Genomic DNA, 23,077 nt, shown 5'->3' with positions numbered 1-23,077 from the left:
CCACATAAGGAAAAATTCCCCGCCCCCTGGCGGCCATGTTTTTCAACCAACGGGCATCATTTGCGAAATTGTCCAAGATATTATTGAGAAAAATCTTCTGACCAAGTTTCATGAAGATTGGACAATAAATGTTGACTCTAGAGTGTTAACAAGATTTTACTATAGCCATATAAGGAAAAATGCCCCGCCCCATGGCAGCCATGTTTTTCAAGCAAAGGTTACCATTTTTGAACTCATCCAAGATAATATTGGGACAAATCTTCTGACCAAGTTTCATGAAGATCGGAAAATAAATGTGGCCTCTAGAGTGTTAACAAGGTTTTACTACAGCCATAATAAGGAAAAATGCCCCGCCCCCTGGTGGCCATGTTTTTCAACCAACCAGCATCATTTTCAAACTCGTTCAAGATATTATTGGGATAAATCTTCTGAACAAGTTTCATGAAGATCAGACAATAAATGTGGCCTCTAGGGTGTTAACAAGATTTTACTTTAGCCATATATAGCCATATAAGGAAAAATGCCCCGCCCCTTGGCAGCCCTATTTTTAAGCAAACGTAACCATTTTCGAACTCATCCAAGATATCATTGAGACCAATCTTCTGACCAAATTTCATGAAGATTGGACAATAAATGTGGCCTCTAGAGAGTTAACAAGGCAAATGTTGACGCCGCACAACACACGACGGACAAAAGGCGATCACAAAAGCTCACCATGAGCACGTTGCAGTGCTCAGGTGAGCTAAAAAGGTTAACAGTACCACTCTTAACTTAAACAGGTTACGGCTTGTTGCGTCAGAAAAATTAAAATGTATCCACAACCTTTCCTCAGAATATCTCAAATCCTTGGTTAAAGTTAAATCCTCTACTTATAATTTCAGGTATTTAAACATCCTAGAGACACCACAAGTAAGGACAAGGTATGGCAAAATTCCTTTCGTTTTGAAGCTGTCCGGGTGTGGAACAGCCTCCCAGAGGACTTACGCACAGTCGACAAATACGAAGACTTTGTCTGCTGATCCGTACCTTGACGGGTCCAAAATGCAAATGCGCCATTTGTGAGTAATCTGCTTCTCATGTTTTTTTGCTTGTTCTTGTTGTCCTGCTTATATATATTTTTCCTGCTTACGGTATTTATATTTTTTCAGTTAACCCCTTATTTTGCTTGTTCTCCTTGGTTACTCTCTCCATGTTATATTTTGTATGTTAGCTTTTTCTTTAGTGCTGCCTGCCTATATTTTTTCAGTTGAGTAGTAGCGGGCACTAGGACACTTACGCTTTGTTCTAGTACCAGCAAGTACTATAGAAGCAAACCTGTTGTAAATTGGACTGGTTTACCTTTTTTGGACAGATTTAGACATTCTGTCAGTAAGGACCTAGTGCCCATTTTACTGCCAATGCCTGCTTTGGACTTTAAATGCTTAAATAATATGCTTAATCTTTCTTTTAAGCTCATTTATACTTGTTATACCATTATACATCTGTTTGTCGGGAAATGGCCTAAGAGCTAATGTTTATTGTTGTTCATATCCGATGTAAAATAAAGATTCTTGTATCTTGTATTCTAGTATCTTGAGAGAAAATAGTAGATTTATATACAATTTTCTGTAATATTTATTTTCATGGCTAGATCTAATACAAGTGCCCTTTGGCGTTACTTGATCTATCAAGGAAGACTCATCTTTGTTAATCCAAATCATCCTTGTCCCTGATATCAGGTTATTTTGATTCACAAAGATAGGAGATCAAGCACAACAAAACATTTCAGTGTTTTCATTTATTACGGAATCTTGTTTGTAAAGGTTATAATATAGATATGAGAATTAAATGCACAATTCAACTAAATGTAAAAGTGCAAAACGATAACAATATTCAAATAACTATAGAAAGCAGTGGCAACATAGTTTAACACTGCAATTTTAATACTAAACACAGACTGGCAACTATTTTCTAATATGAAACTAACTACAGTTGCATAAAACATTTTCTAACATGTACTAGTATGTACATCAATGTTTAACAATTATTGAAAGGAAACGGTTGATATTTTAACAGAAGATGGAATGTTAAGACATTTAATTGGATAAACATTAAAAGGGAATAATAATTGCAAAAAACATACATGATTTGCAGATGGTCATGTAAATCTACAGAACAAAGTGTTGAAGATTATTAAATAAGTTATATAAGGTATTAAAATGCTTTAAGAATTTCAGTAAATTTAGAGCAGTGTTTGTCAATTAGTTGTGGAAAAATTAAAGTTTAAGTCTGAATTAAAATGAGCAGAAGTCCTGTTATTCATTTATATAAGTTTGAAATTATATAGCTATACAGTTCTGTTTTTCTTTCTCTATATTTTTTACATAAATAAATATTTCGATATTATGTTAGTTAATGATCATTTTAAATCTTTTACAAGTATCATTTACAAATCATAATTCACTTATGGACTTATGGAATGGTGAAAAACAAAATTTAAGGAAAAATGATATTTTTTCTGAAAATACTACTTTTTGCATGTCTTCTGTTTTATGAAATGTTGATTGTTATCGAAACTGTTTTATGGGTGGGTTCAGTATTTATTTCGGCCACCATGAACTACAATACAGATATACACATGCCTAAATTCACAACCATTTTAATATAAAAATATTAAACAAACAAAAACAAATCAGTGTAACATTAAAACCACAACTAGTAATAAACTATGGAATAGACAGCAGAATAAAGACAAAAATATTGTTATAACTCCATACAAAGTCATGTTTTGTATTTTCTATCTATCTAAAACACATAACCATATAAATTGGTCTGTTACGTACGCAATTGTATATTGCAATCTAAAAATTCCCTTTACCTGAAACTAACTTAGTACAAAGATTTTTGCTATTTTGATAAATTCTAGACCATTTTATTGAATATAAGAAATATTTTGATATTTGTAATATATACAAGTTCTTGTTACAACCGGTCTACATGTTTAAAACCTCTACAACAAGCAATGTTCATATAACTGATTTAAAATTGGAAAAGTTTTATTTGACCACAATTTTCATTATGGCACATTCAAGAACAAGCAGCTCTTTATAAAATATGAATTTAATATCTCATAGTGCATATAATGAAATAAAACATTAACATGAATTTAATTATACCAGAAAAATTGGAGACAATAAATGCTAAACTGTTGAAAAGTGCAAAATGATGAATATCAAAAAAATGCTTTAGGCTGTTCCATAAAATATCCTTCACCATGAGTTGTTATGGTTATAAAGGGTCACACCAGTTGCAGCTGCTAGGACAACACATTCATTATCACAGAACCTTTTGCATTTTTCAGAATATTAACTGCCTCCTCATGCGTAAGCCCCTCCAAACTGGCCCCGTTCACTGACAAAATCTGATCGCCGCGTTTCAATTGGCCGTTCTCTGCTGCTGCCCCCTTGGTGAAGACGTTTTTCACGTAGATTGGAAGGTCACCATGCGGACTGCCGTGACCTCCTACGATTGAGAAGCCAAGGCCATCAGCGCCGCGCTCCAGGACAATAGTCTTGTACTGGTCTGATACCCTGCAATACACACATGCATAAATAATATATGAGACATTGGCCTTGCTCTTGTATAGGAGGGGTTTAATGCATGTGCATTAAGCGTCAGGTTAAAATCAGGGACACAACTTTACACTTTATTTGTTAAAAGGAAGTGTGTTCTTATCAGAATCAGGTTAAGGTATAAAGTGTCATCCCTGATTAGCCTGTGCAGACTTCACAAGTTTAATTGGGACAAAATCTCACGCACATGAATTAACCAACATCTTCCCAGAGCAACGTTCATAATTTACCTATTTCCCATTTCTTTGAAGGATTTCATAATAAACTTGAATTTGTTTACACCCACTTAACCCTTTACCACGTAGATACATATTTTTACGCATTTGTAGCCCCTCAGAAAGTTAAATTTTATTAAAGACTTTTCTTACTAAAGTTTTACATGTTTCAGTTCCAACCCTTAGATACTGGTGAGCAGCAAACAGCATTAAACCAGAACAGACTGCGAGTTACTCGCAGGCTGTTCTGGTTTTATGCTGTTTGCAAAAGCCATTTTCACTTTGCTTCTTATGGGGTAAAGGGTTAAACATGCAAGTGATTTTACTTTGCATAGAAGAGTACAATATCACATCATGGATATTGCATTTTGAATACAAAATAGTCTTACTCAATTTGTATATGCAAATGTAATATCAATAAAATTGGTATAATATATAAACAAGCCATGTGTATGATTCTAAATGCTTCAATAAAGACTTTTAAAACCAGAGAATAATTTTATGAGAATTACTCAACAAAAGTTAGTACAACCTGGCAAAACAGCAACACAATACAGTTTTACTTTTAGATCATTTAAAAGCAGTTACTCATACATGTATTCTTAAGTCTTGCACTGAGAAAACCTGGCTTAATGCTTGTGCACAGGGCCACAGGCTAATCTGGGACACCACTTTATGCACATTGATTTAGCTGCTTTCCCTGAAAATTGCTCCTATCTTATTTATTTCCCAATTAACTTAAGTATTTAATAATTAACAGGCATATTTTACACCACGTCAAACTCATAGTCCATTCTGCTTTAATGCTGTTTGCCACTTATCAGTATCTAAGGGTAGAAAATAAAACATGTAGAACTTGAATCTAGCAAGAAAGGTCTTTAATTCAATTTGATTTTCTCACTGGCAACAAAGGGTCAGCTACAAAATGTAACTACAAAATGTTTATCTGAATGTCAAAGTGTAAAGTGTTTACTTACTCTTCATCAGTGAACACGTTGTTTTCCTGAGGGGTTGGGGTGGTGGGCGGGGCCACCTTCGGGGTGCTGCTGCTGCCCCGTGTGGAGCCCCGCGTAGAGGAGGAGCGGCCACTGACACTCACTGCTGTAGCCTCACCTGCGAACATTCAACATGGGAAGTCATGTCATATGTTTACAGTCAAAACTGAGAACAGCTGTCAGTCAAGGGAAATAGCCAAAGTGACCGTTGTTAACAAGTGACCGCTATTCTCGGATAATGACTTTTTAGATTGTAAGTCAGTTGGTAGTATTGCTACATCATTACCCTACACAGTCATTTGCACACAGTGTAAAGCAAATGCTCATTTCCAATACCTAAGCATAATAACATAAATAATTTCAATTGAATAACACAGAATTATAGATTATAAATTGCTTTTATTTCATATCCATATAATACACAGGGCTTTCTCTGCAATTGGCTACAAAAAAGGACATGTGGCTGAAAATGTTTGGGCCTTGCTCTGTGACAAGGGGGTTTACTGCATGTGCATAAAGTGTTGTCCCACATTTGGGGCTGAAACTCTCCGCCTAAACTGGATTTTTTATAAGAAGAGACTTTCTGTAAACTTAAAATACCAAAAAAGTGGTAAGTGTCCTCCCTGATTAGCCTGTGCAGACTGCACAGGCTAATCTGGGGCAACAGTTTACACACATGCATTAACCCCCCCTTTCCACACAGAGCATGGCCAATGTCCATTTTGCTACATGGATTTGTTCATAATTACCCTTAAAATATCCAAAGTAATACAATTTCCATATAAACAGGTAAATTTGGCTAAAGAAAATGTTGAACCACTGGGCGTCAAAGAAAATGTTGAACCACTGGGCGTCCTGGGCCCGTATTCACAAACCTATTCTTAGACTGAAAACTGAAGAATAGATTTTAAACCAAGAAAAATATATGTCAAGTATTTGCAGAGATACAGGTAACCACTGGTGATTAACAAAATGTTCTGCATGAAGGATGATGTGGATCGAGGTGGTTAATACTAAGTTTGACTCAAAATTTAAGCAATTCTTGAATATTTCAATTTTAGTTCAACTCAAAATGTTAGCAATTATTGAATATTACAATTTTAGTTTGACTCAAAATTTTAGCAATTCTTGAATATTACAATGTTTAGAATATTTTATTTGATGACTGAGAATTATCTGGAGAATACATCCCTGATACTGAGAATTATCTGGAGAATACATCCCTGATACTGAGAATTATCTGGAGAATACATCCCTGATACTGAGAATACAAGACTTGTGTCCAAATGGAGCCCAGTTAAAAAGTGTTTTTACTCTTTACCCCTTAGACACCTATTTTGATGCATTTGTAGTCCCTTAAGGTTTTGATTTAATTAAAGTCCTTTTTTACTAGATTTAGGTTTTAAAGGTTTCATTCCCAACTCTTAGATACTGATGAGCAGCAAACAACATAACACCTGAACAGACTGCAAGTTACTCTCATTTTCACTTTACTTATGAAGGGTAAGCAATAAAAAAATATTTCAAATAAATTAATTTTATGTTTCTTCTGTTCTTTGAATGTATTTCATTTCTGTGCTTTCTGACTCGAGTCAATGGACTCAAACACATATACGGAAGTATAAAAAACAAGAGCTGTCAGAGGACAGCCCGCTTGACTATTCGAGTGCTTGACAGTATAACGTCAGCCATCATGGAGAGGGGGGGGGGGGGTATAATGTGGGTGTGTGGTCATTTAATAGATGATCTTTCAAAAATAAGGAAAAAACATTTATTTTATTTTATTTTTTTGGGGGGGGATTCTGGGGTGGGGCATGGGGGATGGTTTGGGTGGAGTCCATTGTGGTATGTCAGGTAAGTGTTGTTTTGTCAAGGTATGAATCAAATGTGATCATAAATAAAGAATTTATGGCAATTTAAGCAGAATGTTCAATTATCTAAGTATAAAAGGGGCCATAATTCTGTCAAAATGCTTGATACAGTTGTCTGCTCTTGTTTATAGATTGGGGTCATGTTGGCAAAGAAGTATGCAAAATATAAAAGCAAAATGTCAAAGGACATAGGAAATAATTGGGGTGGTACGAAAACTTTAACATAGATTTATCAATAATATGCATATTCTAAGTATAAAAGGGGCAATAATTCTGTCAAAATGCTTGATACAGTTGTCTGCTCTTGTTTATAGATTGGGGTCATGTTGGTTAAGATGTATGCACAATATAAAATCAATATGTCAAAGGATATAGGAAATATTTGGGGTAGTACGCAAACTTTAACATTTGCACGCTAACGCCGACGCCGGAGTGAGTAATATAGCTCCACTATATATATTTCATATATAATAGTCAAGCTAAAAACGCTATTTAAGACATGTATTTAACTGTTTATTTCCCTCTTGGGAGAGTAACAAAAATAAGCCTGTCAAAGATGTTTTATGTTAAAATATATAAGAAGACTAAACAGATTTAAAATTAAATAAATTTTGTCAAATAACTGTGCATCTTCAAATTGTGTGGTTTATAAATGTAATTTGCAACACACAATTTCACCCAACTATTTGCTTTTGACTTTAAGTTCTTTGCCAATCCATCCATGACAAGGACATGTTGTGGACAAAGTGTTCAGGATTGATCTCTTGTATCTTTGACACTCAGCTTTAGATCAAGATGCCTTGCTTATTTTTGCACAACAGTTTATGTCATCATTCTTTTCACTTCTACCATGTCAGCTGAACATCCACCCATACGGGACAAATTATTGCTGTCAAGGATTGATTTCTAACCAGGGGACAAAAATTCCACTCGTCTGCTCGTATTGACGAGTGAAATCTTGAAAGGACGAGTGAATTTCCCTAAAGCTCTCGTCCTACAGGACGAGTGAAAAAAAACTGATGTTAAAATATGTATTTTCTGACCAGTAAGACTCTTTTTCATTAAATAAAATCATTTCTTAAAGCACATCTATTCCGAAAGTAGAACGCGAATGAACCGGAAATCGTAATTGTAAATTTCATACAGCAGGTGCGCGTTGTTATGCGAGACTGTGTCCCGGAGTAAATATTGGCTTTTTGGTGTAAACTTTGCGCGTCCATGTTGACAGGGAACCATCTGACTTCATTCACTGTAAGTATTGATTTTTTTAAAGAATTATTTTACTGCGAAGTACCGTTTTCAACCAGTCTGAATTTCATCTGAAAAATGTCTGACATACGAGCGTTCTTTAAAGGGGGCAGGAGCGATGTTCAACCATCCGAAATGGAAAGCACGCAAGCATTAGAAAAAGGAAAAAACAAATTTGTCTTCATTTATTTATTTTGTGTTCCTCATAAATAAAGTAATTTAACATTTCTTCTGTGATCAGCTGGCATGAATAACTAAGTAAGCAGCATTTTAGCAGTGATATAGGAAACATTGTTAGTCATATCAGTCCTTTGCAATCTTTCTTTCACACATATTTGAAGGACAAGTGCATGTGTTTGCAGGACGAGTGAAAATTTTAATGCACTTGTCCTGCAGGACGAGTGCAATTTATAAATATTTTTGTCCCCTGTAACATTTGACATTTGACCTTAACCATGGATTTAGAGGCGGTGTTCACAGTTCCTTCCTACCAGTGCTTTCCCTCAGTATGATCACTTTTTAAAATGGACATATAAAAGCCATTAGTCCCAAGCCAAATTAACTTTGTTGAAACCATTTGAGCAGGGCTAAATGCATGTTTTTGAAGTGTTCTCCCCGAATAGCCTGTGCAGTCTGCACAGGCTTATCAGGGATGACATTTTCCTCTTAGAATGGATTTCTGTTTAGAAGAATTTTTCATAAAAGCTAAAAATTGTGTCCGTGATAAGCCTGTGCAGACTGGGCCGACACTTTAAGCATATGCATTAAGCTCCATTTTCCCAGATTGACCTTGATTATATTAGTGACTTACCCTGTGTGACATGCAATGTGATTGGTCCGTGCGCAGACTTGAGCAATGTGACCACCTGGTCGTGGTCCATCTTCTCCATGCTGACACCGTTCACACTGAGGATTTTGTCTCCAACCTGCCGGGAGAAATTCATACAGAAAAATTATATGAGCATTGATTAAATTCCAAAGAACACAAATTTGAGTCAAAATATTACTATTTATCTTGTCCTTAAAACGCCAGGGAAAAATGTATACAGAAACATTACATGAATGGAAAAACAGGGCTTCATGTATGTGTGTAAAGTGTTTTCCCAGATTAACCAGTGCAGTCCACACACCCTTATCAGGGACTACACTTTCTGCTTTAATGGAATGTTTAGTTTACAGGAGGTCTCTTCCAGACCACAATCCAGTGTAGGTGGATGTGGTTGTTATTGATAAGCCTCAAGACAATCTGGGACGACACTTGAAACTAACGTATTGAGCCCAGTTTTCCCAGATCAATCCCCATATAGAGAACGAAAGATCTTATATGGAACTTATCATACTCCTTTGTACAAACAGCTTAGAAGACTTATGAATTTGCGTCGCATATAGACATTATATTTGAGGCGACTTAAGTTCAAGCTTAAATTTTCTTACACATGAAATAAAGTCTGAAAAAAACTGTGGCTTCATGGGTCGTATTCCAGAAGCATCTAAGTTAAATTTTATTATTATCCTTAAATTGGGATATTTTCTTAAGTGTTTCATTTCATATTGCAATAGATTGGCATCAAGATATACATTTAAATAGCATCATTATGCCAATGTTATTTAAGGAATACCAAAATAACATGTGTTTCCTTATTTAGTAAAGAAATACAAAACATTGTAATTTTTAACTTAAGTGAAATTATTTAAGAAATGACCTAAGATGTTTCTGGAATACCACCCCTGGCTTACATCTCAATATTTGAGCCCCAGTCTGGGAAAAACGGGTCTTTATGCATACATGTGCAAAGTGTTGTCCTAGATTAGCCTGTGCAGTCCACATGCTTATCAGGACTACACTTTCTGCTTTTATAGAATTCTTATTTAAATGAAGTCTCTTTTAAAAGAAAACCCAGTCTAGATGAAAAGTGTCGTCCCTGATTAGCCTGTGCGGCCTGAATTTACGCACATGCATTAAACCCTGTTTTCAGAGAACAAGGTACATTCATTCTTATGCTTAACAGAGTAGGGAGCACACAAAATCTACGAATGCCTAACATTTAATCAACATTTTCCAGTTACACCATCACATCACACCACTTCATCATCATTACCATCACCACCACCATCAGCAGCATAATTCTATTACCATCACCATCATCAACAGAAATGACTACAACAGCTTTTGCTTATGTTCATAAATAATATCATCATAACCACTAACATTAAAACCACCACATTTCAAGCTCTCACTGCCCCACCCACCTTGAGCTTGCGTGACCTCTCAGCTGGTCCCCCCGGGGTCAGGTTGGCCACCATGATGGGCATGTCGCCCAGGGAGGAGCCCATGCCACCTGCAATACTGAGCCCCAGGGAGCCCTGGGCGTCCTGCTCCAGCTCCACAACCCGTATGTGACTCATGTCCTCGCTGCCTTCTGAAGAAAGATCAGGCATTTCAATTATGGCAGAATCCTGCTTTTTGATGCAAGCAATATTCTAACATTTGACTCCTGCAAATTAGCTGCCTTGCATAGTTTTGATGCAAATGCAACTAGAAAACTAAATCAATTATATAATTTTAAAATAATAATTATTCTGATAAATTACATAGTATCTGACTTAAATGTATAATAAAAAAACATCAACAGAGAATTAAACTTGGATGTGCACACAAAATAACTATTTGCCTCGATATTGTGACCCCTTAAAATGTATTCTGAACCCTGCAATTTTGAATCATGGGGGTCATTTGACATCCGTTTATCAAAATCCATGAAATCCCTGCAGATGGAGTACAAAAGACCTTATTTGGAACTCATCATAATCATAGGCAGTTCACGCTTTAATTTTTTATAAATGCAACAAGATCTATATAACAGCTTTATCTTCAAGCTTACATCTTAATATTGCTCTGAAAACAGAACGCCCCATTAATTTTAGAAAACATACAGGTCATGCTGGAATCAAACCAGGGCTTGTTAGAATTGAACCGCGGCCCTTCTTTGGATACAATCCTGGGTCATATTAGGACAGAACCAATCATATCTCTGACTTTAGTCTAAGAATAATGAATATAGTTTAAATTGGAATATTAATTTTTTTGTTTATTTTGAGTCAAATTTGGCATTGAACACCTCTATCTACATCATTCTTCATGTACAAAATTTTGTTAACCCTTTGCATGCTGGGAAATTTTTCGTCTGCTAAAATGTTGTCTGCTGAATTTCTAAAATTAGCATTTTCTTCGATTGCTTTTCAAAGAATACTATCAGAATAGCAAACAGTTTGGATTCAGATGAGACGCCACGTTTGTGGCGTCTCATCTGGATCCAAACTGTTTGCAAAGGCCTTCAAAATTCGGTTCCCGCACTGAAAGGGTTAAAAACATATTTACTAGTAGTAGTCTGAATATATTAAAAACTTTAACTTATTTTTCTTGGTTCTAAGTCTATTATTTATTTTTAAGTCTACAACTGCGTCCATCTTTTGATAGACCCCTACAACATAAGAGCCCCTGTCTGAGAAAACTGGGCTTACCACATGTGCCTAAAGTGTCATACCAGATTAGCCTGTGTAGTCTAGGGGCCATATGTTTTTCAACCAACTAAAACCATTTTGGAACTAGTCCAAGATATCACTGGGACATATGTTTTGACCAATATCCATTAAGATTGGACTAAAAATGTGACTTGTAGATTGTAAACAAGGCTTTACTATAGCCATATAAGAAAAAATGCCATGCCCTCTGGCAGACATGTTTTTCAACCACTTGGAACTATTTTTCAAAACTTGACAAGGATATCATTGGGAAAAATCTTCTGACCAAGTTTCATGAAGATCAGACAATAAATGTGGCCTCTAGAGTGTTCACAAGGCAAATGTTGACGACAGACAATGGACAAATGGGGTTCATAAAAGCTCACCATGAGCATGTTGTGCTAAGTAACTAAAAACAAGGGCTGTTTGTAAAACATGCTTGCCCCCCATATGGGCTGTCAGTTGTAGTGGCAGCCATTGTGTGAATACGTTATTTGTAACTGTGACCTTGACCTTTGACCTAGTGAACTGAAAATCAATATGGGTCATCTGCTAGTCATGATCAATGTACCTATGAAGTTTCATGATCCTAGGCCTAATAATTCTTGATTTATCATCCGGAAACCATTTTACTATTTTGAGTCACTGTGACCTTGACCTTTAACCTAGGGACCTGAAAATCAATAGGGGTAATCTGCCAGTCATGATCAATGTACCTATGAAGTTTCATGATCCTAGGCGTAAGCATTCTTGAGTTATCATCCAGAAACCATTTTACTATTTCGAGTCACTGTGACCTTGACCTTTGACCTAGTGACCTGAAAATCAATAGGGGTCATCTGCCAGTCATGATCAATGTTCCTATGAAGTTTCATGATCCTAGGCGTAAGCATTCTTGAGTTATCATACGGAAACCATTATACTATTTCGAGTCACTGTGACCTTGACCTTTGACCTAGTGACCTGAAAATCAATAGGGGTCATCTGCCAGTCATGATCAACGTACCTATGAAGTTTCATGATCCTTGGTCTAAGCGTTCTTGAGTTATCTTCCAGAAACCATCTGGTGGACCGACTGACGGACCGACCGACATGTGCAAAACAATATACCCCCTCTTCTTTGAAGGGGGGCATAAAAATGTATTGAATGGGGCAGAGTTGGAAACTTTCATGAGCAAGTTGCCTCAACTAGGAATATCATGGATGTTATGTATTAGAAAGGAGCAGAAGGGAAATAAATGAGTGATGATATCCTATTCTGATTTGTGATCCAATAATGCTTCTTTGTGATGGTCTATAGAAGGAAGTGTTTAACATGTGATAGAATTTTATTAATTTAAACCTATTTATTAAAGCTTGATTAAGTGAAAATCTCTGGAGTCTGATTCCTGGAAAAAAGAATCAGTATTTGGTGTCTTTTGGAGAGATTTAAAGAACGATCCCACAGTTGGGATCGAACCCGAGACCTTCTTGTTGCTAGATGGACACCATACCCACAACAAACACGGCAAATTTTATAGAACATCCAACAAAATTTAATATGTTTTAGCAAATATTCAAAGATGTAGCAAACAATGTTTTAAGTTAAAGACGTTGAATTATTTGTAATTTGTATTGGTGATGTTGCACTAGTATTAGTTTACAAGGAGCTTACTGTTTTAAGGAATACCCAGTTATGAATTACAGCTCATAATTTCACAATAAGACCATCATGGTAAAATATTGTTGGTGATTCTAAATATTTTATTCAATATATGATGACTGAATTACCTGAAAATCACAAAAAACAATTGTTTAACAATATAATTTACTGAAATTGAAGAACAATGAATATTTAAAATTTGCATCATGCATTTATATAATTAACAAATGATTTATGTTCAAGTATACTTACATTGCCTATTTTACTTTTCATTTATAATTACTATGAAGTATTCTTGATACTATTATATTTTAACAGAATGATATAATAATTATAAAAGGTTAAATATTTAATAAATTCCTATGCCCCAAAAAGCTATTATGTTATTCTGGGTTATATTATTGGATGAATATAGTAAAATGTATTAAATATTTTATTGTAAAAATATATTGGACAACAGTGATTATATTTCCAAAATAAAAATATCAAATAAAATGTTTATTAGTACAAGATAACTTTGCATTTAGTTGATAAACCATTGAAGCCTCATGCCTTTATATGTACACGTAAAAAACATGCATTTCAGATATATTATTTAAGATTGGTCATTATTAAAATACCCTCAAAACAATATAAATGCACAATGTTTGCACACATATGGTTTTTATTTTCAACACCTTCAGGTAAATTGCCTTTATTTTGCCAAGCATCTTGTTTACTCTATCAAGTGGTATAATAATAACTTACGAAACTAAACTAAAAAAGTTTTTAAAGCGCCTGCCCATATGCTGTATGCATAAACTAATTTCAAAACTAGAACTTTCTATTTATGTACAAAATGTGATGGATGATAATGAAATGGACAAAAATGGCAAACTATTTGACACTGTACATCTAGCCAATTATAATCATGCACTGACCTTTATGCATCAAATAAGTATAGTTACTTATGAAAAATGTCCGTGGAGGAAGTGTTTTTTATTGATTGAAGGGTACTTCACTTAGTATACTGTTATTGTCTCATAAAACTCAAACAAAACATACACAAAAAAAACCTAGCAAAACTGCAGGAGGGTCAAAGTTGTCAGACTAAAAATAATCTGATGATACATTCAAAGTTGATTGCCCTATTTGTTTCCCTCGCTATTATAACCTTTACCAAAGGCAAAACGGTAAAACAATTAATGCCAAGGTCATAGTATAGTTAGTTTCATCATTATTGCATTTATTTTTCATATATTTAAGAGGTGAATTGGTATTGGTAACAACACTTAACCCTTTCCCACTCGAAAGCAGAAAGAACGTGGATATGTGCAAACAGCATAAAACCAGATCAGCCTGCTAGTAACTCACAGGCTGATCAGGTTTTATGCTGTTTGCTGATCATAAGAATCTTAGGGTTAGAAATGAAGTCTTTAAAACTTGAATCTAGTAAGAAAGGTCTTTAATTAACTTTAACTTGCTGAGGGACTACAAATGAGTCAAAATACGTATCAAAGTGGTAAAGAGTTAAAGGACATAAATTTGTGACTCACTAAGCTTCCTCACAATCACCAACAAGATGTTAACATTTTGCATTTTAATGCATTCTCCTGATGTTTTGAACTTTGGAATACTTATTTTAAGTTGAAATAACATACATTTGCTTCCTAAAAAGTTAAATACTCTACATAAATAATGTCTTCAAAAAAACAAAAAGGACTTGAAATTGTGCATCATACAAGCCCTTTTCTGGTCAAACTTAATGTGTAAAGTGTTGTTCAAGATAAGCCTGCGCAGTCCACACAGGCTAATCAAGCTGAACACTTTCCACTTTTACTGGCTGGCAATAGAATACTCTTTGTTACCCATTCACCCCCTTAAAAGTTTCTGCTTGAATTAAATCAATTTCAACAAGAGCATTGCATAACAGGTGCCACGCTCGGCTGCAAAAGCTTGTCAGATTTTTTTTGATTTTGTTTAGAGGTCACAGTGACCTTGACCTTTGACTTAGTGACCCAACAAGAGATGTGTTTGTCAGAAACACAATGCACCCTACTGCACCGCATTGAAATGAAATTTCTATTTATCTCATTTGGCAGGTATAGAAATCATCTCCCTTTAAAGGTTATTACTTCCCTTGAATTTTGTCCAATCCAACCGGGGGGGGGGGGGGGGTCTCACAGTCAATTATGACCATGTCAGACATCACTGACAACCAAGGTTTGTGGTTTAAAAGAGATCATATCCAGAGTTGATCATGTATCTATGGGCATAAGTCCACAGGTATGTAATCAACATCAAAGAAATTATAATTATATCATTAAAAAAACAACCTTTGACAAATCAATCATTTGGGTAATAAATAATCTAAATAATAAATCTGTACAGTAACTGTGAAAAGAACTTCAATTCTTGGTAAGGAAAAATATAATATGAGATTTACAATTATATAAATTACTTCCCTTGAAAATAATTGTCTGTAACAAATGTCTATTTTTAGTAGCAAATAATTAAAGGCCACTACCATGACTGTAGATTCACCACTCAAAATGTGCAGCTCCATGAGGTACAAATGCATGCCAAATATATAAAGTGAATGTTCAATATTGAATAATTATCTCCCTTTAAAGCTTATTACTTTCCATAAATTTGTATTTTTTACCGTAGACCGTAAAGGATGACCTTGACCTTTTACCACAATGTGTTTGTCAGAAACACAATGCCGCCTACTGCGCCGCTTTGATTTAAAGCTTATTACTTCCCTTGACTTTGTTTTTTCGACCCTAGACCTTGAAGGATTATGTTCACCTTGAAATTTTACCACTCAAAATGTGCAGCTCCATGAGATACACATGCATGCCAAATATCAAGGTGCTATCTTCAATATTGAAAAAGTTAAGGCGAATGTTAAGGTTTTAGCTCGACGCCTTCTGCGGACGACGAGCTGGCTATGATAATAGCTCGGGTTTTCTCCGAAAACAGCCGAGCTAAAAATTATCTTGGATGCTTAAACTCTTAAGAAATTCTCGCTATCTGATGAAAAATCTCCACCCTTGACGACACATTTGTTAATATTTCAAAACAGCGTCATGTACCTAAATATGAACACGTAAGTAGGGAAGTGTTTTTATATCTCTTGAGAAAAGATAGTTGACAGTTTAAAGGAAACATTTACAGTTGAAGTAAAAAACAAACAATGAAATCTTGTAATGCCTTGGCCTCTCATGCTTTAGATAGGACACACTTCATGCATGACATGGCAACAGGCAGACAAACATCACATGGCTGTCTAATTAATCATTTTTATTCTACCACGTGGAAAATGTGATTTCATTTTTACTTTTCAATTGTGTATTTTACAATAAAACAGACACATTTATATGTCATATGCAACTGAAACATTTTATCAATCAAATAGAACATTCAGCCAAATTTAAGGCATTTCCCATTCAACATCCCATAAATGTATGTAGTTTGAAAAACAAACAGCAACAACAAGATTTCACTTTAAACACATGTATATAGTTACATAATGCAGTAATGCAGATGGGCAAAAAATTACGCTGTGTTTTGAGCAACGATTTCAACCAAATTTTCTATTAACTCTTTCCCACTCAGAAGCAAAGTAAACATGGCTACGTGCAAACAATATAAAACCAGAACAGCCTGCGAGTAACTCGCAGTCTGTCCAGGTTTTATGTTGTTTGCTGCTCATCAGTATCGGGTTGGAATTGAAGACTTAAATTAAGTTAGAAAGGTCTTTAATTAAATTTAACTTTCTAGGGACTACAAATGTGTCAATACTGTGATGTATCGAAGTAGAACAGAGTTAGACAAAAAGAGTAAAATTTCAATACAACATATCTCACTGAAATTTAAATCACAAACAAAAATAATTGAATCTTGTTGCCAGGAACACAAATTAATTTTTTGGGTCCAAACATAACAAGCCATTAGCCACCATATCTGGCATTCCATAAAACTTACTCCTTTGTTTCCATGGTAACCAGACCACTTTCCAGCCCATATCTAGCACTATCTTCTTTTAAGGTATTTAACATGGGCTGCACTCTATGATAAGGGGGTTTAATGCATGTGCGTAAAGAGTCGTCCTGTATTTGCCTGTGCAGTCCACACAGTCTAAAAAGAAATGACACTTTCCACTTTTATTGCAACAGTTTTGGTCAAAGGAAGACTCTTCTTGAAGAAAATCCCGTTAAGGCAGAAAGTGTAGTCCCTTATACGCCAGTGCGGAACTGACCAGATCATCTTGGACGACACTTTATGCATATGCATTAAACCCTTTTTACAGAGCTCACATATTCTTCTCACAAATTTTTTACATTTTATTTAGTTTGCCTCCACATAAATCGAACAGCCATCCATTTATTTGCGAGTTCAAAAAATTCATGTAGTCTACACTGTATAATATAGCAAAAGCTTCTATGCTGTAACATAATTATCTTTTAGATGTCCATTGATAAAAATTCTTTGTACATGTAAATTTGTAAATCGTCGAAAGTAAATGCTACTCAATTTATATTTTTATAAATCAGCCATTAAGACAAGTATTAAATTTCTTTTGGATGCGCTTTTGTTATAAAAGCAGAAGGTACACCCAACAATGTTATGTACCAAAACAGACATCTACAAAAATAACTTAAAATCGTTAAATTGTTTAATCAATAAACATTCAAAGAAAATTATCATTATCATATATATTATCATTTTAAAAGCTGTTCTTGTTTGAGGGAATGTGGTGGAGCCACTTCTAAAACATGTACAGCCCTTACTGTCAATAGTTTATTGAAATTAGAAAATATTAATTTAATTCATTTGAGCTGGGCTTTAAAAAAACAAAACAGGCTAAATTCATGTGCGAAAATTGTCATCCCAGGCTTATCAGGGATAAAACCATCCGCCATGACATGATTTTCATATCATAGAGACATCCTTCAAACGGAATATTCCATAAAAGCAGAAAGTGACATACCTAATTAGCCTCTGAATATCATCATTTGGTTTTCACAACAAACACACTTTTGATGTCAGGATAAAACATGAACAAGAGATGTGTTTGTCAGAAACACAATGCCCCAACTGCGCCGCTTTGATTTATGAATTTTTGTTTTTGATTATATCCCTTTAAAAAATATTACTACCCTTGTAAAAATGATCTGTACCTGCCAAATGATAAATAGAAATTATCTCCCTTTAAAGCTTGTTCCTTCCCTTGGATTAGTTTTTTTGACCTTTGACCTTGAAGGATGACCTTGACCTTGACATTTCACCACTCAAAATGTGCAGCTCCATGAGATACACATGCATGCCAAGTATCAAGTTTATATCTTCAATATTGCAAAAGTTATGACCAAGGTTGAAGTTTAGTGACAGACACACACACTGACAAACAGACAGGCCAAAAATACAATATGCCCCCAATCATTAGATCCAAGGGCATAAAAAGAAAGTGTTTTTTTATATAATTTTTTTTCTCCAATCTGGATTCCATTTTTTATTAGTGTTACAAGTCTGTCAAGTTAAGCTTTGAGGAATTACAGTAAATTACACCTGAGTTTGAATACAATAATAACTTGTGAAATTCAAGAAATGTTATTGATTATTTTTTATTATAATATTTTAACTTGGTTGTATATACAATTATAACATGGACATTATTGCTTAAACAAATACATGAACATAACAAAATAAAAATTGTAAAAAAATGATCCACATAAAAATATATGTTCTAAATATGATATGAAAATAATAAAACAAAAATTGCAATATGTTGAAAGTACTGAAACAATATATTTCAAGACTCTTTTATATAAGACAGTGATATGACATATCATTAATACATAAAATTTAAACATGAAAATCAACTTTTTAGCAACAAAAACATTCATTAAACATATAAATAACAAAGTCAATAATAAAAAATGTATTTTATTTGTATTAAAAATCTATTTTCAATGAGTCAACACAATTTGTTCATTTTCAAAGTTCCAAATTTTATACAGATCAATCATTCTTGCAGATTTGCTAGATATGGGCATGGATTTAGGGTCCGTGCGTGGAATTTGCCACACCTGTGAGGAAAATAACATACAAAATAGCATCAACCAGTAGACAAAAGTATGCCAACCAACATCACTGTGAGCTGTGCTCTGTGAAAAGGGGGTTTCATGTGCGTTAAGTGTTGTCCCAGATTAGCCTGTGCAGAATGCACCGGCTAATCATGGATGACACTTTCCGAGTATATGATAATTTTCGTTTCAAGAAAGTCTCTACTTAACAAAAGACTAGTTTAGGCGGAAAGTGTCGTCCCTGATTAGCCTGTGCAGACTGTACAGGCTTATCTGGGATGACACTTTACACATATGCATTTAACCCCATTTTCACAGCCCATATATAATGAAATACGCTGTACCAGTGATTGAAAAGATAATTATAAATATGACACAAGATGAGATAGACAAATCCCATTTGACCAGCAAGTCTACATTTTCTATGAAAAACACAACCAAAGTTATTTTCAAAATGCAGTGCTGAAATTAAAATTCTAAAGCAACAAAAATACTCACCGATGTAATAAACTATATACAGACCAAGTAAAGCCATGATTCTATTTGTCATAGTCAGCCGGTATTTTTTAGAATCAAAAGAAGCACTTAATTGTTCAAGATAACACTTTTGCATTGAAACTATGTACACATAGAAAAAGTCAAATGATAAAATGTGCACAAAGAACATTTTGGCGGAAAATATGCTACACAATAGGAACTAATATGTATAAAATGCAAACACTGTCATTTCAAATATATGAAATTCTAAGTGGAATGAACTAACACAGAAAATAAATTAGCTGTGCCCTGTGATAAAGGGGTTTACTGCATGTGCGTTAAGTGTCATCCCAGATTAGCCTGTGCAGTCCACACAGGCTAATCAGGAACAATACTTCCCACCCTAACTAGATTTTTACTAAGGAGAGTCTTTCTTTAAGCAGAAAATATCATAAAAGTAAAAAGTGTCGTTCCAGAATAACAATATTGTTATGCACTAACCACTGTAGTAGCATACAAGAAATTTATGACTAATGCTTGTGCATGCAATCAAATGACCATGAAATCCATTAATTACTAAATCAGCTTTTTGGAAGGCTCTCTCTTCCCTTAGACTGTGGTAACATTGTCCTATGAGATTGTTTAAAAACGGAAAATAAACATGTACACTATTAGGCACAGGTAATAAGTGCCATTGAGAATGTTCGATTACTGTAATATTTTTTTAGTTTATAAACCAGAAAAGATATTTCAATTACAAAAAACGGAAAGCATCTTAAAATTAAAAATGATCCTTGAATTAAACACAATTGACATATTACTCCTCATCAAAACCTTCCGTATCCAAAACCATAATGTACCGATTGTATTTAGCAATGATGCACATTGATAACTTGGTAAATGAAGTCTGAATACGTTTGTTTAACCCTTTCAGTGCTGGAACCGAATTTTGAAGGCCTTTGCAAACAGTTTGGACCCAGATGACACGCCACAGAAGGTGGCGTCTCATCAGGATCCAAACTGTTTGCTATTCTGATAATATTCTTTGAAAAAAATCGAAGAAAATGCTAATTTTAACAAGATGTGTTTGTGAAACACAATGTCCCCCTATATGATGTTTGACATTGTAGGATGACCTTGACCTTGTGAAGGATGACCTTGACCTTTCACCACTCAAAATGTGCAGCTCCATGAGATACACATGCATGCCAAATATCAAGTTGCTATCTTCAATATTGCAAAAGTATTAATAAAATAAGCGATTTGGGCCACATATATTTGACCTCTGACCTTGAAGGATGACCTTGACCTTTCACCACTCAAAATGAGCAGCTCCATGAGATGCACATGCATGCCAAATATCAAGTTGCCATCTTCAATATTGCAAAAGTATTCATAAAATGAGCGATTTTGGCCACATATAATTGACCTCTGACCTTGAAGGATGACCTTGACCTTTCACCACTTAAAATGTGCAGCTCCATGAGATACACATGCATGCCAAATATCAAGTTGCTATCTTCAATATTGCAAAAGTATTCATAAAATTAGCGATTTTGGCCACATATATTTGACCTCTGACCTTGAAGGATGACCTTGACCTTGACCTTTAACCACTCAAAATGTGCAACTTCATGAGATACACATGCATGCCAAATATGAAGTTGCTATCTTCAATATAGCAAAAGTTATTGCAAATTGTTAAAGTTGGCGCAAACAGACAGACCAACAGACCAACAGACAGACCAACAGACAGACCAACAGACAGGGCAAAAACAATATGTCCCCCACTACTATAGTGGGGGACATAAAAATTCAGCAGACAACATTTTAGCAGACAACAAATTTCCCAGCATGCAAAGGGTTAATATTCTTTGTCATTTACTGGAATCCATAAGAGCCTTGTTCTTGAGAAAACTGGGCACAAGGCATGTGCATAAAGTATGGTCTCAGATAAGCCTGCCCTCACAGTGCTGTCTGCACAGGTTAACCCTTTCAGTGCGGGAACCGAAGTTTGAAGGCCTTTGCAAACAGTTTGGATCCAGATGAGACGCCACAGAACGTGGTGTCTCATCAGGATCGAAACTGTTTGCTATTCTGATTGTATTCTTTGAAAAAAATCGAAGAAAATGCTAATTTTAGAAATTTAGCAGACAACATTTTAGCAGAGGACAAATTTCCCAGCATGCAAAGGGTTAATCAGGGATGACAAACTTTATGCTTTCATGGAATTTTCCTTTAAAGGAGGTTATTTCCTAATGAAATTTCCTAATGACTGCAGGAGGACAGTGTGACAGGCTTATATGGGACCATACTTTATCTAAATACATTAAGCCTAGTTTTCCCAAGGACAGGACTCAAATGCTGAAATGGTACTGTCCAAAGATACATTTTATTACTCTATTTCTAGGTTATGCTGAATCTATTATAGGCAATACCTCTATCAAAGGAATCTGGCACTGTACAAGAAACACAGAACACAATTCAGATGTACATGACAATTTTACACAGAGACCTTTTCTCCACCCTTAACTCCAATTTAATACAAATCATCTGGTTAAATATGCCCTCAAAATAATTTTTTTATTCTTAAAAACATGTTTAAGGCTCTTTATGTTTCATCAAAAGTATTATCCAAAACATCTATGCTGATAAAACAAAAAATTAAAAAGGTAATTTATTATCGTACTAATTTTAAAATATTGACCAATTTTAAATGTTCACACCTACATTAACACTGCCCCTTACTGTGCTTCACATAAACTACAAAATTAACACAATACAACATTAATGGGAATTACTACACAACAATTGGGGTGTAATGTAACCGCTCTACACATTTCACTTACTTTTCGAATGTTTTCCTTTGGACTTATTGCTGGCAGAGGAGGCTGATTTCTGGAGGCTGGAGCCTGCGTTGTTTGAGTTTTTACGTGACGAGGTACGTGAGCCCGCTTTCAAACGCCCGACTGTGAGGCTCACCTTACCCATAGTGGTCTGAAAATCAAAATTAATTTTTAGAAAAAACTGGGCTTAATGAATCTGTCGCTGCACAGGCTAATCAGGGATAATCCTTTCAGCTTTCATGGAACTTTTTATTTAAAAGTTTAGTCTAGTGTAGGAGGAAAGTGTTGTCCCTGATAAGCTTGTGCAGACGCAACACAGGCTAATCTGGGATGAAACTTAACCCTTTGCATGCTGGGAAATTTGTCGTCTGCTAAAATGTCGTCTGCTGAATTTTTAAAATTAGCATTTTCTTCGATTTTTTTTCAAAGAATACTATCAGAATAGCAAACAGTTTGGATCCAGATGAGACGCCACGTTCAAGCATTTTGTGTGACTAAATTTTCGGACATAGGGGTTTTCGTCCATGATTAATGACTAAATTTTGGGACAGTTTATTTAACAATGCTATTTTACCAGAT

The 23,077-nt window shown here is 35.0% G+C and overlaps 1 protein-coding gene across 1 annotated transcript in view; it reads right to left on the bottom strand.

Moving 5' to 3' along the window:
- Positions 1–1,762: 1,762 nt before the first annotated feature.
- LOC127862413 (multiple PDZ domain protein-like) overlaps positions 1,763–23,077 on the bottom strand; it is a 248,781-nt gene continuing 227,466 nt past the window's right edge. Inside the window, exons 39-43 of the mRNA XM_052401512.1 lie at positions 22,502–22,649; positions 10,191–10,360; positions 8,752–8,866; positions 4,804–4,939; positions 1,763–3,569 (exon numbers count right to left, since the gene is read on the bottom strand). Of these exons, the coding sequence (XP_052257472.1) occupies positions 3,296–3,569; positions 4,804–4,939; positions 8,752–8,866; positions 10,191–10,360; positions 22,502–22,649 (843 nt within the window). The 3' untranslated portion in view covers positions 1,763–3,295. The remainder of the gene's footprint in view (positions 3,570–4,803; positions 4,940–8,751; positions 8,867–10,190; positions 10,361–22,501; positions 22,650–23,077) is intronic.

The sequence above is a fragment of the Dreissena polymorpha genome, chromosome 16 (genome assembly GCF_020536995.1).
Source record: "Dreissena polymorpha isolate Duluth1 chromosome 16, UMN_Dpol_1.0, whole genome shotgun sequence".
Lineage (NCBI taxonomy): Eukaryota > Metazoa > Mollusca > Bivalvia > Myida > Dreissenidae > Dreissena > Dreissena polymorpha.
Note: the sequence above shows the minus strand (reverse complement) of the source record. Positions and strands in the feature narration are given on the sequence as shown.